The 24,331-nt window shown below is 45.7% G+C and overlaps 1 protein-coding gene across 1 annotated transcript; it reads left to right on the top strand.

Annotated features, from left to right (window-relative positions):
* Window positions 1-4,858: 4,858 nt before the first annotated feature.
* On the top strand, window positions 4,859-22,524 carry WNT9A (wingless-type MMTV integration site family, member 9A). The gene is made up of 3 exons (XM_010192580.1): window positions 4,859-5,121; window positions 9,383-9,645; window positions 21,644-22,524. Exons 1-3 carry the CDS (start codon window positions 4,908-4,910, stop codon window positions 22,115-22,117), a joined length of 951 nt encoding a protein of 316 aa, XP_010190882.1. The 5' UTR covers window positions 4,859-4,907; the 3' UTR covers window positions 22,118-22,524.
* The last annotated feature ends 1,807 nt before the right edge of the window (window positions 22,525-24,331 follow it).

Below are 24,331 nucleotides of genomic sequence, written 5' to 3'. Positions count from 1 at the left end.
CGACAATAGGCATGAATGTCTGAATGTTGGAGTAAGCACTGCATCTTGGGGCAAAATTACTTAATTTTGACTTTGAGCAGTAAAAGAAAATAGAGAAATAATTATTTAGTAGCAAAGAGGTGAAAGTCTTCTCTGATACCCAATGATCTGGGAGTCTACCAATGCTTCTGATAGCTCTGGGAAGAGCACAAATGAGGTTGAGTGCTCTCCAGATAGTTTTCTTCAAAGGACATTGAGTTAGTGTTAACACAATGATGGCACTTGTACCTGTGAACACTTGACAAACCCCCAAACCAAACACCAAAACAAACAGCACAGTGTGGAATGAGATAGTTGATTCTGCAATGACCAGATTTTGCTCCACATATCAAATCTTCATCACTCACCATGGAGTTCAGAGTTTTCTTGGACTTTTGGCTTGTTATACTTCAAATAGCATTTAGCCTTTGTGGGATGTGTGAGGACCATAGTAGATCAGTCTAGGAAAGCTTCTTCACAGTGTTAGGAGTGTGATGGTCGGGGAGAAGAGAGGGAAACTGAAGGTTGTTGGATGCAGGGAAAGATTGTTTGATGAAAGCAAAAGTAATAGACCTGGTATTCAGCATAATTCAGTCTGGCTCCTTGAGTTGTAGAGTCTTCAATTTAGGTATTGTAGAGAAGAAGGTTAATGTGAAAGTTCTCAACTTTTCCAAACTTTCATTTAATTATTAAAATAAAAGGGCAGGAAAGAGAAGAACAAGGATTGGAAAGGTATTAATACTACAGGAAAGACATTGCATGTAAAAAGTGGAAATAGAATCAATTTGCTCTTTGTACGGATGTATCAAATATAAATCTCCTGGCAGAGAAGGAAGTGCTGGGATAGGAATGCAATATTTCAGCAGGTCTGTCATTCCAGGAGGGTATAGCAGAGGTGTTTCCTTGCAGGAAAGCAGCTTGAATTGCCTCTATGGAAGGGCAATAATTCTGTGGTGCTATGGATAAAACTCATCTACACAGCTATTGGTGTGAGCTGTGCTATGGCAGGGGCTGTGTTTGGGATCTCTCCCAAGCCTGGGTGATTGGAGTCTGAACTCCAGGACAGCAGAGCAATTAGCAATGTTTGACATGAAGTTTGTTAACTAAGGTGGACGAATGTCACCAGTAGTGTATGTGCAAACTGGATAGGTCTTGCTATTTACAGCTGCTGATAATATACCTTCTGGTTTCCTGACTACAAACTAGTGATGGACTGACCTGGAAGTAGAATAGTGCTGATGATATTGCAAAGGTTCTTCTCAGCTGGGTGGGTATGGCACTGAGCAACCAGATCCTTCCTGATGTCTGGGCAGTGCAAATGTGTCACTCAAAGCAGAAGCTGGGCAAGATGCACTGATGATTAGGTCAAAGTCTGAAGTAGAAACAGCCTCTTGACTTTGTAGACTCATACTGCTCTCGCAGAGGCCAGAGTTAATTTCCAGAGATCCAAAACTTCCTGGGTTGTGTGCAGTGCGCTGTTTGGTCTCTCTCCAGGTTCCTGGTGGACACACACACCCCTTCATCTCATGCTCAGCCCCCCTGATCCCAAATAATTCATTTGCACAGAGCAATGGCTGGTGGTTTAATCGTAACAGTGGGGGATCAGGTGTGTCTAAAACAAAATAAAATAAAAAAATACCCCCTTCACACTCCTTTCTCTCCCACCTCGAAAAATTTCCTTGCAAGGAACAGCTCGGTCTTTGTGAGGAGCTGAGAAAGCATCCGACTCTGACACCGTTGCCTTACGGGACCTCACTCAGCCTAGGTTGCATAAAAGGGCTTTGTAGGATTATAAAGGTGCCATGCAGTGGCAGCTCCAAGGCAGCGTTTCAGGTGGGGGCACCGGCTCTCCCTGGCTCTGCTTGTGCTTGTTTATTATTGATGCCACGCTCTGAAAAAGTGCCACCACCTCGCCCTTCTTCCCTGGGGCTGCTGCATCTCTGCCCCTCTGCTGAAATAAGATTGGATCCAGTGCTGGGGAGGGAAAAATGTGTGCGTATGCACGTGTGTTGCTTTTGCCTATAGAGGTCTTCACCTGGAAGAGCTTCATTGCCTGTTGGCTAGGAAAAGCTCCTTTCCCCTAAATTTGCTCTTTGTCATCTTCTGGAGATGCTTTCCTCATTCATTTGCTTCACTCTGATTCAGACCAACTTGAAAGCCAGTGAAACCAGTCCAAGCAATAAGCCAGGCAGTGATGGATGTGTCTCGGTGTGCACATTGTATTGCTTGTTTTTCACCAGTTTGGACTTTTCTCTAATGGGTGAGGACAGGGCAGAGCTAGGTCAGGAAACAGGAGATGGAAAAAGGTGTTCTTCTGCTGTCCCTATAAGGATGACATGTTTGTGTCTAGTCTTTGGGTGGTTTTCTTGAAGGGGTGAAGTTGCACGTCTGCATGCTGGCCCAGCTCTCTCAGCTCACCATGGCTGTTACCCCCATGTCCCATGTATTACAGCTGGTGAACTCCTGCCTAAGTCTTCTGCACAGAGCAGTGAAAATGGACACTGATGATACCTGGTCCATTTAATCACTTTTCTATTGTTTCCCAGGACTTTCCATCCATTGGTTCTAAGTGACTGCTGGAGGACTGTCCTATGGTAGTGTGCTTAACACAAACTCCGTTTTCTACTTTTTCCCTGTCCCAGGCTCTTTATTTTGTTTTTATTTAGATGATTCTTATTGGGACCCACTTTAGAAATGTGTGATTGGGCTGTGCTATTAGCAACCATGCTTTGAAGTATCACAAAGCCAAGGATCTAAGGGGAAGGGGTTCAAAATCACCAATTGCTCTGCAGAAATCGCAGCCATAGGATCAATTCCCACGTCCCTCCTCAGTACAACAGCCATCTGTTACATGATACTTGGAGCTTATCTTTTCCTGAACACTTAGCAGAACAGTACCTGCTCAGTTGGAAAAGTAAAGTGGGGAGGGGGAGCTGTAGAAGATGTTTTTATGCCTTAGTCTCCCTCCTTTGCCAGCTGAGGGTATTTCTTGTGCCAACTGCAAAAGCTTGCAGGAATGAACCTTCAGAGCAGAAATAGTGATGAAGGGGATGAACGTCTTGGAGATTTTGCCACTGTGAAGCTCAGACCAAGCCACCTTTCTCATGAACAAGCCTCCTCAGTTCTGATTTAATGAGGCACCAGGGCTGGGTGATGTCCTGTCTCCTTGGGGAGCAGTCAAGCCCAAGTCCATACTCTGTCATAATCCAGACAGAGCAAAAACATAAGGGTTTTACATCTGTTAGTGCTTCAGATAGTGATTGCTATTTGGCCTTTTGGATGTTCTTATCATTTTTGGTGAGCTGAATTAGGGGGAAAAACCTGTTTCTTTGGAAACTTACACTGGTTACACTAGCTTCACTAGCTTTCCATGTTTCCCACAAATCACTCGGACTTCAGTTTTATTATTGCACTACTTTTTATTGAAATCCTAACACTTTAGAAGGTTACTGAAGGAGAACATTTCCCTGCACATCTTTGTTCACAAAAAAAAAAGCCCTACAAAAACCAACCAAAACCAGCATTTTTTTTTTTCTGACCTCATTAAATCATCAGTAATGACTGGATCTGTGTAGGATATTGCTGGCTGTGGCTCGGGCCAGGATTTTGTGCCCATTGTGCAAGGAAGTTTGGGAGTCAAAGCATCCTAGCTGCTTGCCCTCTAGGACTCTGCTCCTGGCATGGTGAGTCCTACTCATTAGAGAGAACCTCATTAAAAAAAGAAACAGCAAATTACTGCTCCCATAGGACAGGTGGGGTTTTAAAGTTTTCCAGGTTGAATCTGCATTCATCAAAGGGGTGAACATGTGTTCGCCTCCCTTGCCTACCACCCCACTTCCACAGGTGATCCTGGACTAATGGAGGTATCCAAGTCTGTGACACATCCCTGTGCAGGATTGCCATGTTCCAACACGTTTTCAATTCTGGCTTTAAGCAATTCTTCCTTTTTGGCTAGGAAAAAGTGTCTTCAGGTCCTCCGAAACACCGACATAGTGGTTCCCATTGACGGCGTGGACTGGCACCTGGCCGGAAAACGGGCAGAGCCAGGACTGTGGGGTGCGGGCAGCCTGGCCAGCAAAACCCACTCCTGAGCCCAGCAGATGTTCCTGCAGCCTCTCAGCTCCCTGGGGCTGATGCCAGCCTGGTCCTTTTCCAGCAGCTCGTCACTTGACACTGGGAACAGTACACGGGTGTCTTTTGTTGCACATTGTACCAGTCAAGGACCTTGTGCAAGGAGAAGGCAAGGGAGGAGGGAATGGGACACGTATTTCTTCAGGTCACTTTTAGAGTTTTTGAGCTCGTTTCCCTTGTAAAAGCTTTTGGCAGCATTGCCTGCTTGGATCCTGCTTGCAAGCCTCAGGCTGTGGCTCGCTAGGTTTTATGTAAGGATCTCTTCTGCTGGGGTCAATGTCTGTGTGTGGGATGAATCGCCCTATCCTCCTTCCCAAGCCAGTTCTGTTTGATGTCCTAAAGTGTTTTCAGTTGTTTTAATGCACATGAGAGTGGCTATAGTCCTTGTTTCCCAAGTTCATGCAGTTAGGTACCTTCAATTATTTTTTCCCTATTTCAGTTTTCAACACAGTCCTGTGGTGGAGATTGCCAAGCTCTGATGTCCAAACAAGCTCTGTGAGAGCTGGTAGAGGACATAAATCTAAATATTGCTTCTTACCTTTCTCCTCTTGCTCCCACCTTGTGCACACACTGCAGAGAGTAAAATCATTCCTTGCCCCCAGCAAGTGTATGTGAGTGCTTGGGCATGGAAAGCCTGATCTCACCACAGTCCCCATTTCTGTAGTGGGCTGTATTTCTTTCTCCTTACCAGTTTCCCACTCTTCCTCTGCAGGCTGACGGGGAATGAACCCCTGACCATCCTCCCTCTGACCTCAGAAATGGAGGAAGCTGCCGTCAAAGCCCACTATAAAGTCTGTGACCGCCTGAAGCTGGAGAAGAAGCAGCGCAGGATGTGCCGACGGGACCCCGGCGTGGCCGAGACTCTGATGGAGGCCATCAGCATGAGCGCGCTGGAGTGCCAGTACCAGTTTCGCTTTGAGCGCTGGAACTGCACCCTGGAGGGTCGCTACCGGGCCAGCTTGCTAAAGAGAGGTGAGCAGGGTTGAGGTCTTGGTCAGGGATGTTGACACCTTCTGCACTCATCAGCTTCCCTGATGTTTTGCAGAGCGGTCATCATCACAGAATCGCTCGGTTGGAAAAGACCTCAGAGATCATCATGTCCAACCGTTCCTGTCTACCCACTAAACCATATCCCTAAGTACCTCATCTACCCGCTCTTTAAATACATCCAGGGATGGTGACTCCACCACCTCCCTGGGCAGCCTGTTCCAGCTTCTGACGACCCTCTCAGTAAAGAACTTCCTCCTTATCTCTAACCTGAACCTCCCTTGGCACAGCTCGGAGCCGTTTCCCCTTGTTCTATCCCCCATCACCTGGGAGAAGAGACCAGCACCCACCTCTCTACAACCTCCCTTGAGGTAGTTGTAGGTGCATCCTTTGCTGGTGGTGGGTCACCATCTCCCCCAGAGGTCTCCAAAAAAAGCTTGTAGAAGGTCAAGATAAAGCCAGGCTCAGCTCATCTGTGAAAGTGCACAGCAGACAAAGGATGTGCTATATGGTGGTGATTTATGTGCCTGCACTAGGGAAGCAACCCCTGTCCACTTCCGTGGCCATGGCTTCCCTCCTTGGAGACTGGAGATGTTTGTGTGTGTATCTGCAGCCAGTGGCTATGGCTCCTCCTCGCTTCTGCTGGAAGTTGAGCTGTTGCTGGAGAGGAAGGTGTTGAAGTTCCCAAAGCTGTCCCCTCTTTTTAAGTTACTATTATTTTATTCATATTTATTGTGTCAACCTTTCAGGAAAGAAATTAAGAAAGTGCCTTGTTAAGGGAAATAAGGCAAAAGGGACTGTTCTGTGCTGGCCTGTTAGCAGGGGCAAGTGGAACAGGGCAAAACCTGCAAATGTTTGTGTCCTGTTAACCACAGAAAAGGTCCCTGGGTGTAAGTGGTGGGTAATTCCCACACCACTTCCCAGCAGCTCAAGTGGAGATGACCAGAAGCTGAGAGAGTATTGGAGGAGCATGTGATATTTTTATCTCCTTCCTTTGTGCTACCTCATATAGTCTGGTTTCTTGCATCCTCCCAGTAAAATCCAGTTCTCATTTCTGAACTGATCCTAACAATGCAGCAGAACCACGTTACAGATAGCTTGTGTGAATCTCAAGGGCTTTAGCGACTTCCAGAAAGTCCCACACTCAGCAAAGGAACTGGACCTGGAAACTCAGGGTCTGAGGTGCTCAAAGATAAGAAGTTTGCAGCAAAAGCTCCCCTTCCCTCGCTAATTAGCAAGAAGGAGTAATTCAGAAGCGCTGGGGCTTAACTAATGCACTGTCACTGACTGCATTGGAAACAAGGAAAGTCCTTATGAAACCCAAGAGGTCCAGCCAGAGCTGCAAGACATTTAAAAATATCCCTGCATGCCAGAGGAGTCTCTGGATTAGTGATGCCTTGGGAAAGCCAAGCACTTTCTCATGCTGACACCTGGAGGCCACAGCTTGTTCCTTCAGATGTGCCTCCCCCGTGGGCAACCCTCGGAAAGGGGTGTTTCAAAGCTGCCTGAAGTTGAGCTGCCTTAAAATACCAGAGACCTGACCCCCACCACCACCCCTTGTCAGGACCCCTTGTAATAAATGGCAGCGCTGAGGGTTGCAAGGCTCTGCCTGCTGTCTCATTCTTCCATGTTTTATGCCCCTGCAATATCTCTGCCCTCCACAGATGCTGTAAATCCTTCAGATGTTGTTCCTGCGGCATAACACACTGGCCTGTAAATCTTTCTCCTCCTCTCCAGGAGCTGCTGGTTCCTGGTTCAGCATTGCAGCAAGCAATACCCTAGGGCAAAGGGGCACATGTATCACCCATTAAGACACAGCTATTCAATTGCAATGCTGTGGGCTTGCTTCCTCTCCTCCTGGACCATCACAGCATTTTTAAGGGGAGGGGGGGTGGAACCACAAAATAAAACCCACATTTCACTTAAGAAATGTTTCTCCTTCCATTTTGCACTTGGTCACCAGAACAGCCTGGCTGCTGGTTTGCAGTTTGGGCTGATGCAGCCTGTTTCTTAAAATAAGGGGGGGATTGTTTAAGGGACTTGTTATCCTCTTTGGATACTCACAAACAATTTTGGAAATGGCTGAAACTGGATAGCAGCGGATGGCAGGCTGTCGATGCACTGGGGGTTAGAATGCCTGCGTTGATTTAAAGCTCATTATCTTGTTACAAAATATCTTGGTGCAATCAAATAGTGCATGGCGGAGATGGCTTTAAATCTGGCCAGAGCCAAATGTCACATGGGCTTGCTTGGAAGCTGCTTGAGCTGCCTGCAGGCGAGATGATACCCATGCTGATGGGCACCGGGAATTTGTGAGGCTTTTAGTGATGGAGAAGGGAAGGAACTGAGCCGAAGCTGATGGGGAGGTTGATGGAGGGGGAGAACCTGGCATATGAACCATTCTTCCTGGCTTCCTGTCAAAGCTGGGATGCATTGCGGTTGCACAGCACTGATTTTCTGCTGAGACTTCACAACTGCTCTGAATTCAGTGCTTCAAAACAGGAAGCCTTAAAGAAGGTTGCAGATCTGGGCTATCTATGAAACTGGGCCTCATCCAGGCTATGTGCTGCTAATTGCAGTGCCTTAGACTCTGAGGAGACTTTACATGCCCTATTCCATCCAGGACCTTCTGTCAGCACACTGGTTGCTCTCCATTTCATAGCACAAGTAGTGAGGCCAGTTCTATAACCTGTGACCACAGAGGCTTGGGAGCATCTGCCTCTAGCAGTGCCATCCTTCTGATAGGTGTCTGGGCAATCTGACCTAGGGTATAACCTAGAAAAAGCTGAACAAGCCTACAGAAGATGAAGGCTGCTTAGAAAGCATTTTCTACCCAGAGGAGTTTGGTCTGCATACCTGCAAGTTTTTGTTGTGTGACTTATGTAAAGAATTCTCCCACCACTCCCACTGAGAGAGTTTACAGCGCTGAAGTTTTTTCTGGGATGCCAGAGGAAGTAGTCAAACTTCAGGGAGAAAACAAAAGGAGAAAGACCTCAAATTTAGTTTCTCAACCCTGACCACTCCCTATGATGTCCTCAGAATTAAGCCATTTTATTTTAACCTTCTTTCTAGTGAGGGAAAGGTTCCTGGACTTTTCTTCCAGGTGAGCAGTAGAAAAGTTAGAGAATTCCCACCACGATCTGGTTTGAGTCAGCTCCCATAGGAGGACCAAACCTCAGTCTCCTGGGCTGAATTTCTGCCTGTCTTCTGCTGAAGTTCAGCATCGTGCACCTGGGAGTGTTTTGGGAAGGCAGACTCTGGGGATGGGCCAGGGTAGCACCTCATGGGCTTGCTTGGACTATCATGAACCTCCCAAGGAACCGTTCCAAAAATGACCTGGCAGTGTCTCTGCATGTCCTTGGTTGACACACCAGCTTACAGATATATCCACTACTGTCACCATCCACTTGTGTTATTTTTGAGTGGGGGATTTCTTGAGTTGGATCCAAAGCTGTTCTGGAATTGCATCTCAAATATGCAATCGTTTACGGCTTCCATAGCTGGAGAATGAGCAGCTATATATACTGGCATATTTGCTTTTTTATTTCTGGCTTTTATAATTCAGATTGAAATCATGGGTCTCTCTCTGTGCCTCAGTTTACCTGTTGAAGGGGAGCAGATGTTGTTGCATCTCTGCAGGTGAGCGTGGAGGCGTAAAAAAAGGTTGTGAGTAAGAGGTCTGAGGTGTAAACTGCTTTTTTGAGGCATTTGGGTGAGGTGCCAGGTTGGGTAACAGGCTGGCTACTGTGTGCTCCCCAGCCCTCAGATGCCTTTTGTTAACAATTCTGTTGGACTGCAATAGGATCCAGTGACTTTTTTTCTGAAGGAGAGAGAAAAACAAGGAGCCTTCATGGTTTCTATCACAACCATCAGACTAGAAGTCTGTGGTGGGTTCCTGCTATTTGGTGGCCCCATGGTAGAGGTATTGCAGTGCCATGGTGGTGGTACCTCCATGGCCTGCTCAGCTATTGCTCATCTCTCTGTTTTCAGGCATACTGTCTGCAGAGTGACAGCCACAGAGCTGGCCAGATTTCTTTCGGGTTATTGAATCTTGGCTTGTGCCACCTCTGTCCATCATTCCTTGCCCTCCACTGTGTCCTCTCTGCCATCAGTGATGCACCTAGAACTCTTTGACATTGCTCAGACTCTTCTCACAATGGGTTTTACCTCTATTTCCTTTTTTTTTGTGTGTGTTTTAGCCCTTGCTCCAGCTGCAATTAAAGCCACCTCCTCCTCTCCCTTGCAGGTTTTAAGGAGACAGCCTTCTTGTACGCCATCTCCTCTGCAGGGCTGACACACGCCATGGCCAAGGCGTGCAGTGCGGGGCGGATGGAGCGTTGCACCTGCGACGAGGCCCCCGACCTGGAGAACCGCGAGGCTTGGCAGTGGGGCGGCTGTGGCGACAACCTGAAGTACAGCAACAAGTTTGTCAAGGAGTTCCTGGGGAGGAAGCCCAACAAGGACCTGCGAGCCAGGGTGGACTTCCACAATAACCTTGTGGGCATGAAGGTGCGTGGCAGACTGCTCGAGGTGGGGGTTCATGCTGTTGTGGGGTTCGTGGGGTCAATAAGGTGCTGTACTTGGGTGAGGAAGCAGAAATATTGGCTGCAAAATGAATGGAGTGATCCCTCTGCTGGATGGGTGAAGACTTCAGACCTAGTTATGGAGCTGTGCTGTGCCCTGGTTTAGTTGGCATGCTGGTGTTGGGTTGATGGTTGGACTTCTAATGATCTTGGACGTCTTTTCCAACCTTAATGATTCTATGTTTTTGTTATTATGCTTCAAGAGTTGTGCAAAACTATTGGAAGGAGACCAGAGGGAAAGAACCAGGACTGTCCAGGTCTAGAAAACATGAAGTGGGGTGATAGATTGCTGGCTTTCCACGGGGAGGAGAGGATCTTACAATGCAAATGGATGGAAAGGCAGGTTCTCCAGGCTTACATGTGGCAGGACAAGGAGGAAGTGATTTATGCTGCCACAACACAGGCTGAGGGATGCTTTCCTTGCAGTAGTTCAGTAAAGCATGGACAGTTTAGCCTCTCCATAGCCAGGTTTCTTTAAAACTGGCTGGACAAACACCTGGCAGGGAACCAGGGTGGAGAATATTCTCTCTGACTGACCTCAGTCCTAAAAGTCCCTCCAGCCTAATTTTCTGGCAGCCTTCCACTCTGCCTAGAGCTGCTGGGTTTGCAGCTGGCAGTGCTTGGGTGTGAGGTCTCTCCTTTTCCTTTTATTTTCCCATGCTTATCCTCTCAGCTGGAAGACTTTCTGCTCTTTACCCCATGTTCCTCCTATGAGGCTTTACCCTCCTGGCTCAAGGCCTCCCTGCAAGACTGATGTAAAGGAAAATGTGTCTGCAATTGCTTGGTCATCCCAGCAAGAGAAGGGGAAGGAAGGGGCTTTCCACCTTCTCCCATAATCTGCTTGGCTGTACCTAGCCTAGAGTGGCTCGAACATGAAAATCCCTCAGATTGGCCAGCACAGGTGCCTAGGATCAGTGTTTCGTTGCACCAACCTCGAAGGGGGGACATACTGTAAGGCTATAAATAGCCTTTGAGCCTTGTTATTGTCCGTGTGATTGGATGGAGGGTTGGGGCTGGGATGGGGGAACCTGGGTCTCCAGTTTCCCAGGCAAATGCAGCCCAGCCAGTTGTGCATTCTAGGAATCGCCATCCCAGCTCAGTTGTTCCTGTGTGTATGCATAAAATGTCATTCCTTGCAGCAGAGTTGGGGTATCGGAGAATGCCACCAGTGAGTGCTGGCCAGCAAAAAAGTCTCCCCCTTTTTCCCCATCGCCAGATGCTCCTAGACAGCGCTGAGATCAGGATTAGAAATATCCTGGATTTAGTTGGTGTCTGGCTTTGGCTGACAGCTTTTCTGCCTCTGGATTAAAAGGCTCAGTGCCTCTGAACTCCTGTTGCAGCTCTTTGGTGTGTGAAATGGGCTTTGCAGGGTGATGAAATTTGTTTTAATCCTCGGAGTCGGTTGTTCCTGAAGGCCGGTCCCAACTCTTTGGAATTGACTGTGTAGCAGATGGGACTTGAAATGCAGAAAATGGTCCATGGAGGCTGTGATTTCATGCTGGAGATTGCTGTGAGATGTCCCTGCTCTCCTCCTTTTCCAGACTCATGTAATACAGTCTCATCAAAACCTACAGGGCTGTGGCTTTAGGCTCCATTGACATGTTCTTGTAACTCCATGAATATCTCCCCTCCAGCAGTGGTGGGGCTAAAAAACTTCTCCAAGGGACTTGACCCACCTTCCAGTGCTCTCCACCCCAGTAGCTGCAGTTGGGATGCTCATATGGCTGAGACTCAAGTCTTAGATTTAGAATAGGTGTCCTTGCTATCTCTGCTCTCCAGTGCCTTTGTGACTTGGAGCTAAACAAACTCCAAGGATGAGCTGGAGAGAGAGTATTTCCCCTTTCTTGTGCTGATGCTGCTGTGAACTAGTTCCCAGGGGAAGGGAAGATGTCAGGGACTCTCTTGCATCCTCTGCCTCCACTTGGCATGGTAAGGCCCTTGGTCATTGGCAGTGGTGTAATATCTGCAGCTAAACAGCTGAGTAACAGTTGTGACGGTTGTCCAGACACTGAAAGCCCTCGTGGCAATCCAAGTCAAAGACCTTTGCCGCAGGTCAGTGATCCGGTGTTCCTATTTTTGTCTACCCACACTGTGTCTGCTGAGTTGGTATTGCTGTCTGACAGCTTTCCTTGCCTGTTTGCAGCAGTGGTTGAAACAACTTCTCCATTTATGCTCCTAGAATAATTGTATCTTAGTCTGGTTAAAAGGCAAGCCAAGCAGCCCACCAGATTCACAACAGCACCGTGAAGCCAGGCAGAGAACAAGTGAGCTGCACGTCGAGAGGGAAGCTTTTAAGATGATGGTGGTTCAAGATCAGGAGAACATATGTCCACGTAGGCACACACGTCCATATAGGCAGGGTGCATGGACCTAAACCATTGGCACAATATAGTGTCACTTAGAAAATGTCTGGAGATGTTTGAATCGGAAATGAGGATCCCAGCTGGCTTTGTAATTGTGAGGTCAAAACTTGCAGTGCTTGCTTAAGATTTCAAGATATCAAAACTGATTTGAAGATAGAGCATTGGCCTTCTTGGTATGGTTAATGAATCTGGCATTACTTATACTTGGGTGTGGATTAATATCATGTTCAATCTGCTTTCCCCCTGCTTCCACTTCTGCTGCATCACTGGTGGAGGATAAGAGTTGCTCAGCAGGCAGTACTAGGTTCCCTCACTGAATTTATTGATATTTGCTTGATGTAGGCAGCGGGTTATATGTGAAACTTGGCATGTTTCCTCTACTCTTTGAAGAAAGAAGCTGCCCATCAACTAACTACTGCCTTACAGATTTTCCAACTGCTGAGTAGCTAGAGATGCTAACCTAGTGGCTATAACAGTCTGAAACCACTTTGAACTCACCTAGTGTAGTTATTTGGGCAAAATCTCCTATGTGTTAATTGTGAATCAAAGGCAATACAGAAGGAGTGCAGGTAGCCTTGATTTGTGCAATCTTTGAACCGAACAATTTTGAACTGGAGCGCTCGATATATATATCTAAGATGCTCTTGTGGCCTATGTGTTAATTGTCCTTGTGAGTCCCAGAAAGATTATTACAGCCATTTTAAGCAGAAGTTGAGATGCAAACTGAGTGCCTTTCCCCAGGTTATGCAGTGAGCCCATGATGGAGCAGGAGACTGAAGCCCGCTGTCCTGAATTCCTGCTCAGCACCCATTGTATTTTCCCTCTAACCAAACTACAGATTTTGTCTATCGGTGAAGCTATACGTGCATGAACCAAAATCTTTGCTGTACTTACATACTGCTTTGGACTGGGCTGGGAATGGACAAGGAGGCTTTCTTTTTGAGTACTTTGCCACGGGACCTTGCTGTGGTGTCAGCGTGTGTTGGTGTCCTTACAGTGTATGTATGGATGTGCATGTGTGTGTTTGCTGAAGGGGTGGAGGAATATCTGTTAAAGACATAACACAAGCTTGGTGGTCTCTCACTGTTTCTTAACAACATATAATCCTTCCCATCTAATTACTCCAAACCATGGCAAAATGTATAAATAAGTCCCTTGAGACCCAGCAAAAAGGGACCTGTGCTTAATTGACTGATTTGGCAACCAACACTAGACCCTTCTGGTCAACATGGCAGTTTCTCCATGGTGTCACACTAGCAAACAATCTGTGTATTTCTGCGAGGGTGACACTCTTCTATCCCGCCTAGTTTTAGTGTCTCTCGGTAGACGTTCTCATTTAATTATTATTTTACTTCTGTTTTTTTTACAACCTTGATGGGCCGACTGTAATTTTGCCGCCACCAATGAAATAATCACTGAACATGTTGTGCCCATGATGGCTCACAAAGTTATATGATATGACCTCAATTGCTAATGAAAGGGCGAGCTTGTCTAGCGTGAGGATGAGGTAATTAGACCAGGACTTCTCCAGCCTTCTCTTTATTGAAAAGTAGGAGCTCTGAATAGACCACTTATTAAAAAAGCAATTTCCCTTCCTTTGCCAAATCTACTCTCGCTCATTCAGCTATTCTTTTAGAAGGGTCCTGGGTGGAGATTGTGTGTGTTGGGGGGTGGATTTGTGAGTATGTGTCAAGGGAATGGGGGGTGGTGGTGGTGGTGAGGGAAGTCAACTGTATTAAAGCTCCATTGCCAGCAATGAAGTTTCTTGGTTATATTAAATGAAGCACGGGCAGCCTTGCTAAAGCTCTCTTCTTCTCTATATCCTCCCCCTTTTTCCTCCCTTGTACACACAAGTGCAGCCCTCTTTTGTAACCCATTAATGAAAAGTCGGAATATTAGAGCACTCAATTAGTTCCACTGGGCTTGAGTAAGTGATGTTTTAATTAAATTTGCCCAGTTTCTCAGCAAAGTATCATTAAACATGACTTTCCAACTCCCTCTCTGGAGCGTTGCTAAGTTTCTTAATCCCAGGAGTGCTGACCTCTTCCAGAGGTATGTCTGGTCAAGCATGTCTTACAGATCCAAGGGGCACTATTAAAGGGGGCTGCTGTTACCCAGAAAAAAAAGTCATATTCTCATTCCTTTTTCCCTTTATCCTTCCAGAAGGAGGGACACAAGCAAACCTTTGCTTTCAGGACCCTGAAGTTAGGGATATAATCACAGTCTCCTTGAGAGCCAATAGTGTTTAGTGCAAAACCATGGGAGGGCAGAAATGAAGAACAAAAAGAATTCCTCCCCCTGAAAGGTCTCTCTTTAGGCAATATCCCTGTTTGAAACTGGTACCCTTCATGAGGCTTCCTTAATTGTTTCTGCACAATATCAACTCATGTGTTTTGATCTGCGCAGACTATGCCTGTTTCTGAGGAATCCTTGGTCACTGTTGTTGCTGTAGGGTTCAAGTTCAGACCCATCTGGAGACACATTATGACTGCAGCTCTGAAACCATGTGGGATGCTCTGGATAGTGGGAAGTGTATGGACTTTTCCTTGCTGTTGACTTGCTTGTTTTAGAAGTCCATGCAAGGAATGGCTTTTCCCCTTAGGCGGTGCTGGCAGGGATCTATCCCAAGGGCTGAGCGTGCCTCCTGCGCTGGAGACGGACTCTCCATATCAGGTAGATGTTTGCCCAGCTATCATCTGTCTGAGGAACTTCACGAGCTATCACGTAACATGTTATCAGGGCATACCACCCTCTTCATTTCTGTATCTCCATTTTGCAGGGGGAAAACTGAGACCCAGAAAGATTAAATGACTTATTAAAGGTCACACACAGGCGTAGCGAAGCAGAGGCTTGCACTCTGGTCTCCTGTTGCAGAGACAGTGTTTACAAGCACTACCCATCCCATTGCATATGGTTCCTATGAGCAAACATGATTCCAGTCAAATTCCAGAGTATGTCGAGCAGGCAAGCTTAAATGCTAATCTCTGTTTTTTCTACACTCTCAAAGTGTAATAATTGCTCTTTTTGATGAGGAAAAACTCCATGTGAGCTTCGTATTACACTTGGCGTATGGGGAAAATAAAAGGAGACAAAATGCATCCCATAGGTAGTTTCTTAAGGGTTGCATATGCAGGAGAAATCTAGCATTGCATTTTTACCGAGGTACAAATCAAACCTAGCAAATAGCCTCTCTGGGACTAGCTCTTGACTTTCTAAGTACATCAGCTTGCAGGGCCACTGCTAGTATTAATTGCTCCAGGTTATGACAGGTAGGAATGCATAAGCATGCTCTCTGGATTTTCCCCTCCTCCTTTCAGGCTGAGATTGGCTAAGACAAAGTTTTTCTAAGGCCTGGAAATGAGCACTATGGAAAAAATTGCTTGCTGTGTCCCGTAAGTAATTGCAGTTAGTTGTTTATGTGGAGCTTTCTTAGCATGTGAAGTATGCTAGGAATACTGAAGGAGAAAAATACTTTTAAAGTTCTCAATTTAAAGTAGAGTTATGTTAGTCTGTGTTTAAGTGTTTATATTTTAATGCATGTTTCACTAAAATATGAGTGTTCATATTTTTAACGAAGGAAGGGTAGTGGAAAGGGAAAACTTTTCTGAAAAGAACAGTTTGAGAACAGGCTCAAAAGAGGAGTATTTTTTAACAAGATAGGGGAAAAAGGGGAGGAGAAGGAAAAGGAGAAGAAAACTGACATTCTGTGAAACTTCTACAATTCAACCAATGGCAATGGCTGGCGTTAAGGGATGAGTCTGGTCTTCTAGTCGTGTGAGCGCTGTGAGGAAATGAGGACCATGGCTGCTGTCCAAACGAACATTAATACTTGAGCTGAGAGAATAACTAAGCCTGTTTAAATTGAAGTAGGATATGGATATAGAGGATGGAAGAGATTTGATTCATAAAGAAGCATCCCAGAGCCCTTTCTGAAGTAAGACAAGACGAGGGCAGGCTTTTTCCTGGATGAGCTGCCTCTAAGGAGGTTCATCTGCTCCCTCCTCTCCCCCAAACCATAGCGAATGGTTTGAAGCCTTGGAGCCGCAGACCAGCCATGACGACAGCGGGGCTATAACCGAGGAATTCCCACGGCTGCGCGTCCGCTTCGGACTGCTGCTGCCCAGACAAGAGTTGTCTGAAAACCACTGCCAGAGCCCCGTGACCCAGCTGGGAATGAATGGGAATCTGTCCTCGGCGTTTCAGCTAAAACACTGAGAAATTGTGTGTTGCAGCATGTCTGAGACTGATCATTACGGGGGCACTTAGTCTGAGCTTCGTAGCAAACCATTGTTGTGAGGAAGGATTACATGTTGCATAGCAATGCTCTGCTGTGATCCTTTTCCCTGTGGCTCTCGTAAAGCCATTTGGGCAGGCGCTCCTGCAGTGCTATCTAATTTCCTCTGAGCAGCAAGCACCAATAAAGACGGTTCAGTCTTCCTCTATCATAACTGTTTTCCTTATTGTGACTTTGTCAGTATTTGGTATTCTCACGATGCAATCAATGGGAGTTTGTGTTCCTAAGTCAAACGAATTTGCTCAGAGAGCTTTATTTCTCCCCCAAACTGCTCTCTTATTTGTGAGACTACAGGTGGCTGTTCAGAGGAGAGTGGGAGGATGTAATTTTGATGTGTGATGCTATCCCTGACCCATTGGTTGTCTTTGTTCAACTTTGCTTTTGCGATAGTAGCTCTCTACAACATGCAACACAATAAGGATTCAAATACACACTTCAGTTACTCCTGAATTACTACAGCTCTACTGATTTGTGGTAGCTATGGTGTTTAGGCCATAGGGAGCGTGAAATGTTTTGTGCTTTGTATTTAAGCTAACACATCTTGCTTCACATCTGTGACGAGATAGGAGCATGCACGTGGTGTGGTAACTTGCCATGGAGTAGTTGAAATATGTTTATTAAATCAGCGGTGATGCCATGTGCGTTCAAAAGAGGCTCAATTCTGTGTAGGATGGAGGCAGCTCAGGTTCTGAGCTGTGTGATGTGCCGTGGAAAGAAAGCAGAAGCTATCTGTGGCTCTTGAAAACGATAAGTTTGTGTCAAAGTCTTATTCTGCCTCATGTAACCTAGACTTTTTGGTAATAAAAGATAACTTATTCTATCCTGGAAGTCCCTCCAGGCTTGAAAGAGTGATGTAGACTTTTACCTGTTTGTCTCAGGGCCCAGCCAGGAAAGGTTTCTCCACCCCTGGTCTATGCAACCTGCTGACTTGGATACGTCTTGCTCTGCTTCCTGGAGGAATGAGATGGATTTAAGTCTTTCTGACAGGAGCCTACAACAGGAGGAGAAAGGTCTTTGTGGAAGCTGGAGAATGAGACAAGAAACAGAAGGGCTTTGCCAAGACTCATTTTGGCTCGTGGGTGGTGAGAGGCCCGTAGGCAGCAGTTCTCCATCACACATCGCCTTGAGTAGCTGCATCGTGACTGACAGCAGCAGGGGAGGCTGTCTGGGGAAGAAATTTTTCTAGGATTTTCACTATAGCTGCCTCATAACATTCTTGAGCCCTCCCTGGCCCTTCAAGGAGAAGGTTTATGGGGCGGTTGGGATGCACCACACTTGTGCGGTGGCCGTATGAAAAGCCACATGCTGGATTTCATGAACTGGTGCATTCATGAGAGCAGGGACAATGGAAACCTTTTATGCTTTGGTCTACCAGTGCATGACATCCTGGCCACTGCTTAACAAAGAGCTAGAAATGGGTCAGGAAAAAAATAGCTTGTGATTCATTAGGGGTTTTGTTCATCACTGTTAAGCACAGACAAAGAGAGTGGGATACATCTCCCTAAATATAACACAACAGTACCCTTTGAGAGACCTTTATGTTTCTGAAGGGGCAGCTGGTGATGAAGTGCAATGTTTTACAGTACCTCAAATACTGTTTGATGCTGATATTTGGGCACCTGGATTTGTCCCGGGGGTGGCATTCTGCTCAAGGGTTAAGATATCTAAACTGAGGAGCCTCCGTGTGAGCCTAGACTCCCATTAGTGAGTGGAGATGTAGTCAACATGGTTGGTGGAGCCTGGAGAGCTGTTCAGCCAAGCATGTGCAGGTGTCTGCTCCCCTGCAAATCCTCTGCCTGCTTTGGCTCCACTGAGTCAGGTGGGAGTTCAGAGGTGTTTCTTGAATGTAGATATTTAAACTGAAATGTCTGCTTCAGTGAGGTCAACCCTGGCTCGGTGATGTGATTCAGATGCCTAAACCTACATGCCTATTCCTAACAGAAGGTCTGCTGCTACCTGGTAGCTGCCAACCCATCAGGATCTGGATTTTCAATGTGTTTCATCCCTATGTGGATGTCTTGGATACACTGCACCTGCAAGCCATCTCTCACACTGAGCTTTGGACAGGTGGTTCCTGATAACACTGTCCAGCTTCCCCTCCTGCATTTCATGACCATCACTTGTTCAACTAGCTCTAAATCCAGCCAAGCCTGTGCACAAGAGCATGTCTACCAGCCGAGCCAATTCCTGTTGGTTTCTTGCTTTCCTATCTCCTGTAAAATGGTGGCAGTCTCCTTTTCCAGGTGGAGCAGATGCGAATGGGCTGGGAGAGGTGGAAGGGTTGAGAAAAGCCTGAGCTGATGAATGACTGTAGTGTGCAGCCCTTCTGCAAGTATCTCAGCAATTTTGCCCAGTTTGCTGATGGTCTGGGCGTGAAATCAGGTCTAGGAGCTTTGTTTCACATGAACTCAGCTCTCACTTCTGGACAACCAGTGAAATGTGACTTCACATCAGGGACAAGTATGGGTGAGGGCGTTGTTTTTTTCTTTCCTCGGTGTTGAAATGTGTTCTGTATGCACTTGTCTAACATTGTGGGATTTCTTGCAGAGTTGGCTAGACACTTTGGCACGCAAAGCGTGACAGCCCCTAACCAAGCTGGCCCAGCTGAGCACTATAAGCAGTAACACATCTCTCTCTGTAACCCGTCACTTGTTTGAATGCTACTGTGTATTATTGGATTGCATTTGAAAAGGTCTTGGCTGTCACAGGAATGAAGTGTGACCATTGGCCAGGCTTTGCTGAAGGCCGTATTATGCATAGTGCCTTTCTAAAAATGTCTCTGTAATATCAGGATTGGGCCAGACCCCAATTCTGAGTCCATGACCTATTGCACATTTGCACATGGTGCTCAGCAGGACTCATGAAGCCAAATAATTAAGAACCGGATGGTCAGGAAATGGACCAGAGCCAGTCCTCTGCTGTCATGAAGCCATAATGTTGGCAGATGCCATAGTGGGCAGTGGAGGGGGGAGATTTTTTTTTCCTTTTTCAGATACCGTAGATGCCCAAAGGAAGGGCACTTTCAGTAGCACCTTGACAGGAGGCAGGTCTATGAAACAGAGTCTGTTCTAACTTGCTATTTTAAGGACTGGTTATACCTTACCCATTTAAAGTCAAAATGTAACCTATTTCTGGGGAAGGGGCAGGGAGGGAGAACTAGAACTATAAATATATGTTTACAATCTGTAGACCAAATGCAGGTTATCTGGGACCGTCCAAATAACATCTCTGCTCTTGTGTTGCCCATAGAGGAGTCCGAAGCGTAAACCTATCTCTGGAGAAGGTGGGGGAGAACACTTAGATGCCATTTATAAGGATATGGAAATCCTTTCTTGCCATGAAGGATCCTTATTGGAGTGAAAAGAATGAGATCCTTTGTTTAGCATCAGTCAGCTTGTGGGCATGGGGTCCTTTACAGCACCTGGGGGCTGTTACCATATTTGTCTCTTTCCAACTTGAATAACCATTGACTCTTTGCTTTCTTCTCTTCCCTTCCTGAATGCTGCTCCCTCTCATGCTGCTTTTTCTATTGAAAATGACCTTCTCTTGCCATTTCCTCCGTCTCATATGTGAACACCATGGTTCCACTGGCTCTGCTTTTCCTTCTGTATTTACACTTTGCGGTGGTCTGAAGAGAGATATACCCATGCAAGCTATCCCCAAGACCTGGATGTCTTTCTATGTGGAGACTGACTTTCTTTTGTTTTGGGAGTAAATCAAGCGTATACATTCACTTTCTGTTACCTTGAACAAGTTATTTCCCTCCTTTAGGGATCTGTGAGATGAGTATTATTTCTCATTACAACTAACTGCAAGTGTTTGGATTTAAAAAAAAAGTAATTAAGAAAGGATTTGAATCTAAGCCTTACCCTTGATAGCTGTAGTCCAGAGGCATAAGCAGGCACAAAGTTTAACATGAGAGTCCTGACATGGAAGGAACAGAATCTGTTTCCAAGGGTTTAAATGCCTTCCCTTTCTCTTCCACCATGAGTTTGAAGATCTTCGTCATAAGTGCTCTGATTCCTTTATTTCTTTCTTTATTTTTGTGGAGACAATAAAATACACATTTCCATCATAGTTGAAAACACGTTATGGAAGGTTCTGCCAATACCTTATAGAAGTTGTGCTAGCTTGGGACTTGAACCTTGCAGCCTGTTCCTCCCTAGATGGTGGTTTGTGTAGACAACATTTGGGTGCAGCAGCCACTAAATGCTTGTGTGATGCCATTTCTCACAGCTAAGTGACTTTTCCACCCCTGGGTCAAGTTCTTTGTAAACATTTGTGCCCTTGCTTGCTGTATTACCTGGTCCAATTTCAGGACCCAATTACCTCGAGTAGCTGCTGAAGCATCAAGGCAGGAATTGAGGTTCATCATCCTGACATCAGGCAGCTCCTGTTTGCCTATGATGGGATAAGTGGTGGAGCCCTTAGTGCAGAGAGTCTGATCTGAAAATTTCAAGTCCCCTTATCTCCTGCAGAGTGACTGCTGAACATCATCTCTCTGGTTGAAAATTGAAGACTGTTCCCCTAGTCCTCCCTGCAGACACCAGCCCTGTTGTAGTCCCCAGAGGTTGCTGCTTGATGAGCTGAGGACTGAACCCTCTGGGATGGACTCTTCTCACTGCAGCATCAACCCAGATTTCACGATTTTACCCTTGAAAGCCTGTGTGGGAAGTCAGCCTTGCAAGCTGACTACAGCTGGTGCTACAGGCAGAGTAAATCCTGGGGACTGCATTAAAGCACCTGAAATTGCTGAACCCTTCAAACAAGGGTTTGTTTTCCACTTCTTCACATCTTAATTTTTCAGAGAAAGAGAGAGCACAGAAGAGACCAGGGCAGCCTTGGGCTTCACCCTGCATGAAAATGCACTTTGTTATACATGTATTTGGCCAGTAAGTAATGGCACTCTGTTTTTAAGAGCTGCTATTTTGTGGTATGGACAAGGTTCCTACTGTCTATGGTTCAGATCTCTGCCTACATAGATGGGTGCCAGCACTGGACAGCCTTTGTACCCTTTACTAGTACCATTAACTAGCCAATAAAGCAGTATTCTGGCAGGTAAATGTCACATTTATGGAAACTGGGACTCTTCTAAGATAAATATTTCCTGCAGTGTATGTTTTCTGTCCTCTTCCACTGGATAATTTTTGGGTTGTCATCAACTTTTTGTCCTAGGTGTGTCTTCTAGGAAATGTGGGGATTTTTGCTCTGTGCCTTCTTTTCTTCCCCCATAACTGATTTTCTTCTGGGGCTATGTGTGTCTGCAGGTCATCAAAGCTGGAGTGGAGACAACCTGTAAATGCCACGGTGTATCTGGATCCTGTACTGTCCGAACGTGCTGGAGACAGCTCTCTCCATTCCATGAAATAGGGAAGCAGCTGAAGCAAAAGTATGAGACGTCACTCAAAGTGGGCAGCACTACCAACGAGGCCACGGGGGAAGGAGACATCTCCCCACCCAAGAAATCCATCCCTGGTCACAGTGATCAAATCCCAAGGACTACGGATCTTGTCTACATTGACGATTCCCCAAGCTTCTGTATGATGAGTAGATACTCACCTGGGACTTCGGGAAGGAAATGTTACAAAGACAAGAACTGTGACAGCATCTGCTGTGGGCGAGGGCACAATACACAGAGCCGGGTGGTCACCCGTCCATGCCAGTGCCAGGTCCGCTGGTGCTGCTATGTGGAATGCAAGCAGTGTACCCAGAGAGAAGAGGTTTACACCTGCAAAGACTGACGTGTCTTCTGCTTGATGGCAACCCTTGGTGTGACGGGCAATGGCGATCTATGAGAACTGCATATGGAGACAAACAGGGTTTGATTGACCTTCTGGGATCTGAAAGCTATGTTGAGACATAAGCACTTTGTAGGGTACAGGTGACCCAGCTGTGTTGCTGTTTTGTTTTTGTTTTGTTTTCCTGTAGACTGAATTTTAATGAGGTCCAACCATGTGGAAATAAGTGCCTGTCACACTGGGTTAGACACCAGTTGACCTTCACCTTAGTCGTCTACGCAGTTTGACGGATCATTTATCCTTGGAACATCTTGATCATTTCGCCAATTCTCCATGAACTCCTGAACTAGTATATTCTCTTTGGCATAAATAACCTATATTGTATTCCTGAAGCTTACCCAACTGCTTAGAAAGCTAAGCAGATACAAAAGAAAGATCTTTCTGCTTTGAATGCAATGGTACGGGAAGTAGTTAATTTTTTTCCCCTTCTAAAACTGGAGAGAGGTGTGTAAGGTAAGCAGGAACAGTCCTGATGATTCCTCTTGTGGAGTTTCTGCACATCGAGCAAGTGTGGCTCTGACAATGAGACCCACAGGGAGAGTAAGCTTTATAACGACAGCTCCGTATCCACATGCTTTGATCACCAAATACAGCTCAAAAACTGTTGGGTCCACCGTGTTGCAGACAGAAATATATCCAAGAAGGTTGGGAAGACAGTAGAAAACCAGATGTGCCTATCCCCTTCAGTCCAATCGCGTGTTCTTTTTTTAAAAACAATTTCTTCAAATGCTGTTTCTTTAGCACTATTGCTGTCTTTATTTTTAATTTTTTTTTTATTTTTTTAAAACAACCACTAGATACTTTTGCTTTATTTTTACTTTGCGCCTGATTTATTTTTCTCTCCTCGCCTCTTGTTGATTGAATTCACCCTGTGGTAACTGCTTCAGATATCTGAACTGGAACTTTATAGTTGTATGCCAACTGAATTTGGACGTGTGTTTCTGAGCAGGAGAAGAGAAATTCAAGTGCATCTTGGAACGCGATGGTGTCTTGAGCTGTGCAGCAGCCATTCTGGACTGGATCAGACCTCTGGAGGAGTTCACTTTTCTTTTACTAGGTCATCATTCCATTTACTCTAAACCATGGCAGTGGTACATGACACAAGCTGTATGTAAACCCTACGACCTTAAGATTATTCCTTTTTTTTTTTTTAACCACTAGATCGAGAACTGTTTTTCAAAACCATAACTGCTAAATGGTAATCGACTATTGGATTCGCAACAACGAATTGACACAGAGGCAAACTATCAAGTGGCTGGTGAAGCCAGATCTTGACTGCAGTGGTAAATCTGTGAGATGGATGACAACCTTCAGAATATCTTTTTTCTTTGAAGAGGATACTTACAATCCAAGACTTGATGTGGCAATATCCTTCAGTCATACAGAAGTGGATTGGATGCACCCGGTGAATGCCTCAACAAAGCTTTCTAAGGAAGCACTGCAGAGCAGAGGGCATTTAATTTAATTTTTGGTAGCAATTTTTGATTGTCCAGTAGCAGCAATTTCCACCAATTCTCTGTAAACCATTTATGCGGCTCTTAGGAAAGCTGGCTGCAGTTTTTCAAGCAGTAGTAGATGTTAGCCAAGTGAAAAGAGAGCAGTTTTCCAAGATGGACCATTTTGTTCAAGATGTTTTTTCTTTTCTTTTTATTTTTAATTTTTTTTTCCACCCCCTGAATAGTAGCCACTAATATTTAAGCTCTTCATGTGCATCTACTGGGAGGAGAAACTATATTTTTTTTTTCTTGGTAATAAATAACTGCAGTCCAGCCTGGCTTGTTGGCATCAAATCTTCAGGTGGGGATATGGGAAGGGACAGGATGTTACCATCAGTAACTACACAGTCCTGCAAAGTGAAACATACTGTCTTTTTTTTTTTATATTTGCTTCTTTGCTGTACAACTCTGGAGGCTGGAGTAGTGCTGAAAAAGGAGGAATCCACACATGGTGTTTGTCCCTTCCACTGCGGCAAATGCGTGGTCGGGCATTCGACGCAGAAAGTTTGCAGGAAGGTCTCGCAGCTTTTTGGAGATGCACCGCTTTGAAAGTCACCCAACGAGCAGTTTATCTAATGGTTTTTAAAACTAAACTGACTAGAAACCTATTATTCAGTGTGTGCATGTGTGTAGATATATATGCACATGCTGACACATATAT

This window comes from Mesitornis unicolor, unplaced genomic scaffold, assembly GCF_000695765.1.
Source record: "Mesitornis unicolor isolate BGI_N332 unplaced genomic scaffold, ASM69576v1 scaffold39999, whole genome shotgun sequence".
Lineage (NCBI taxonomy): Eukaryota > Metazoa > Chordata > Aves > Mesitornithiformes > Mesitornithidae > Mesitornis > Mesitornis unicolor.
The sequence above is the reverse complement of the archived record's forward strand: the minus strand, read 5'-3'. Positions and strand labels throughout refer to the sequence as shown.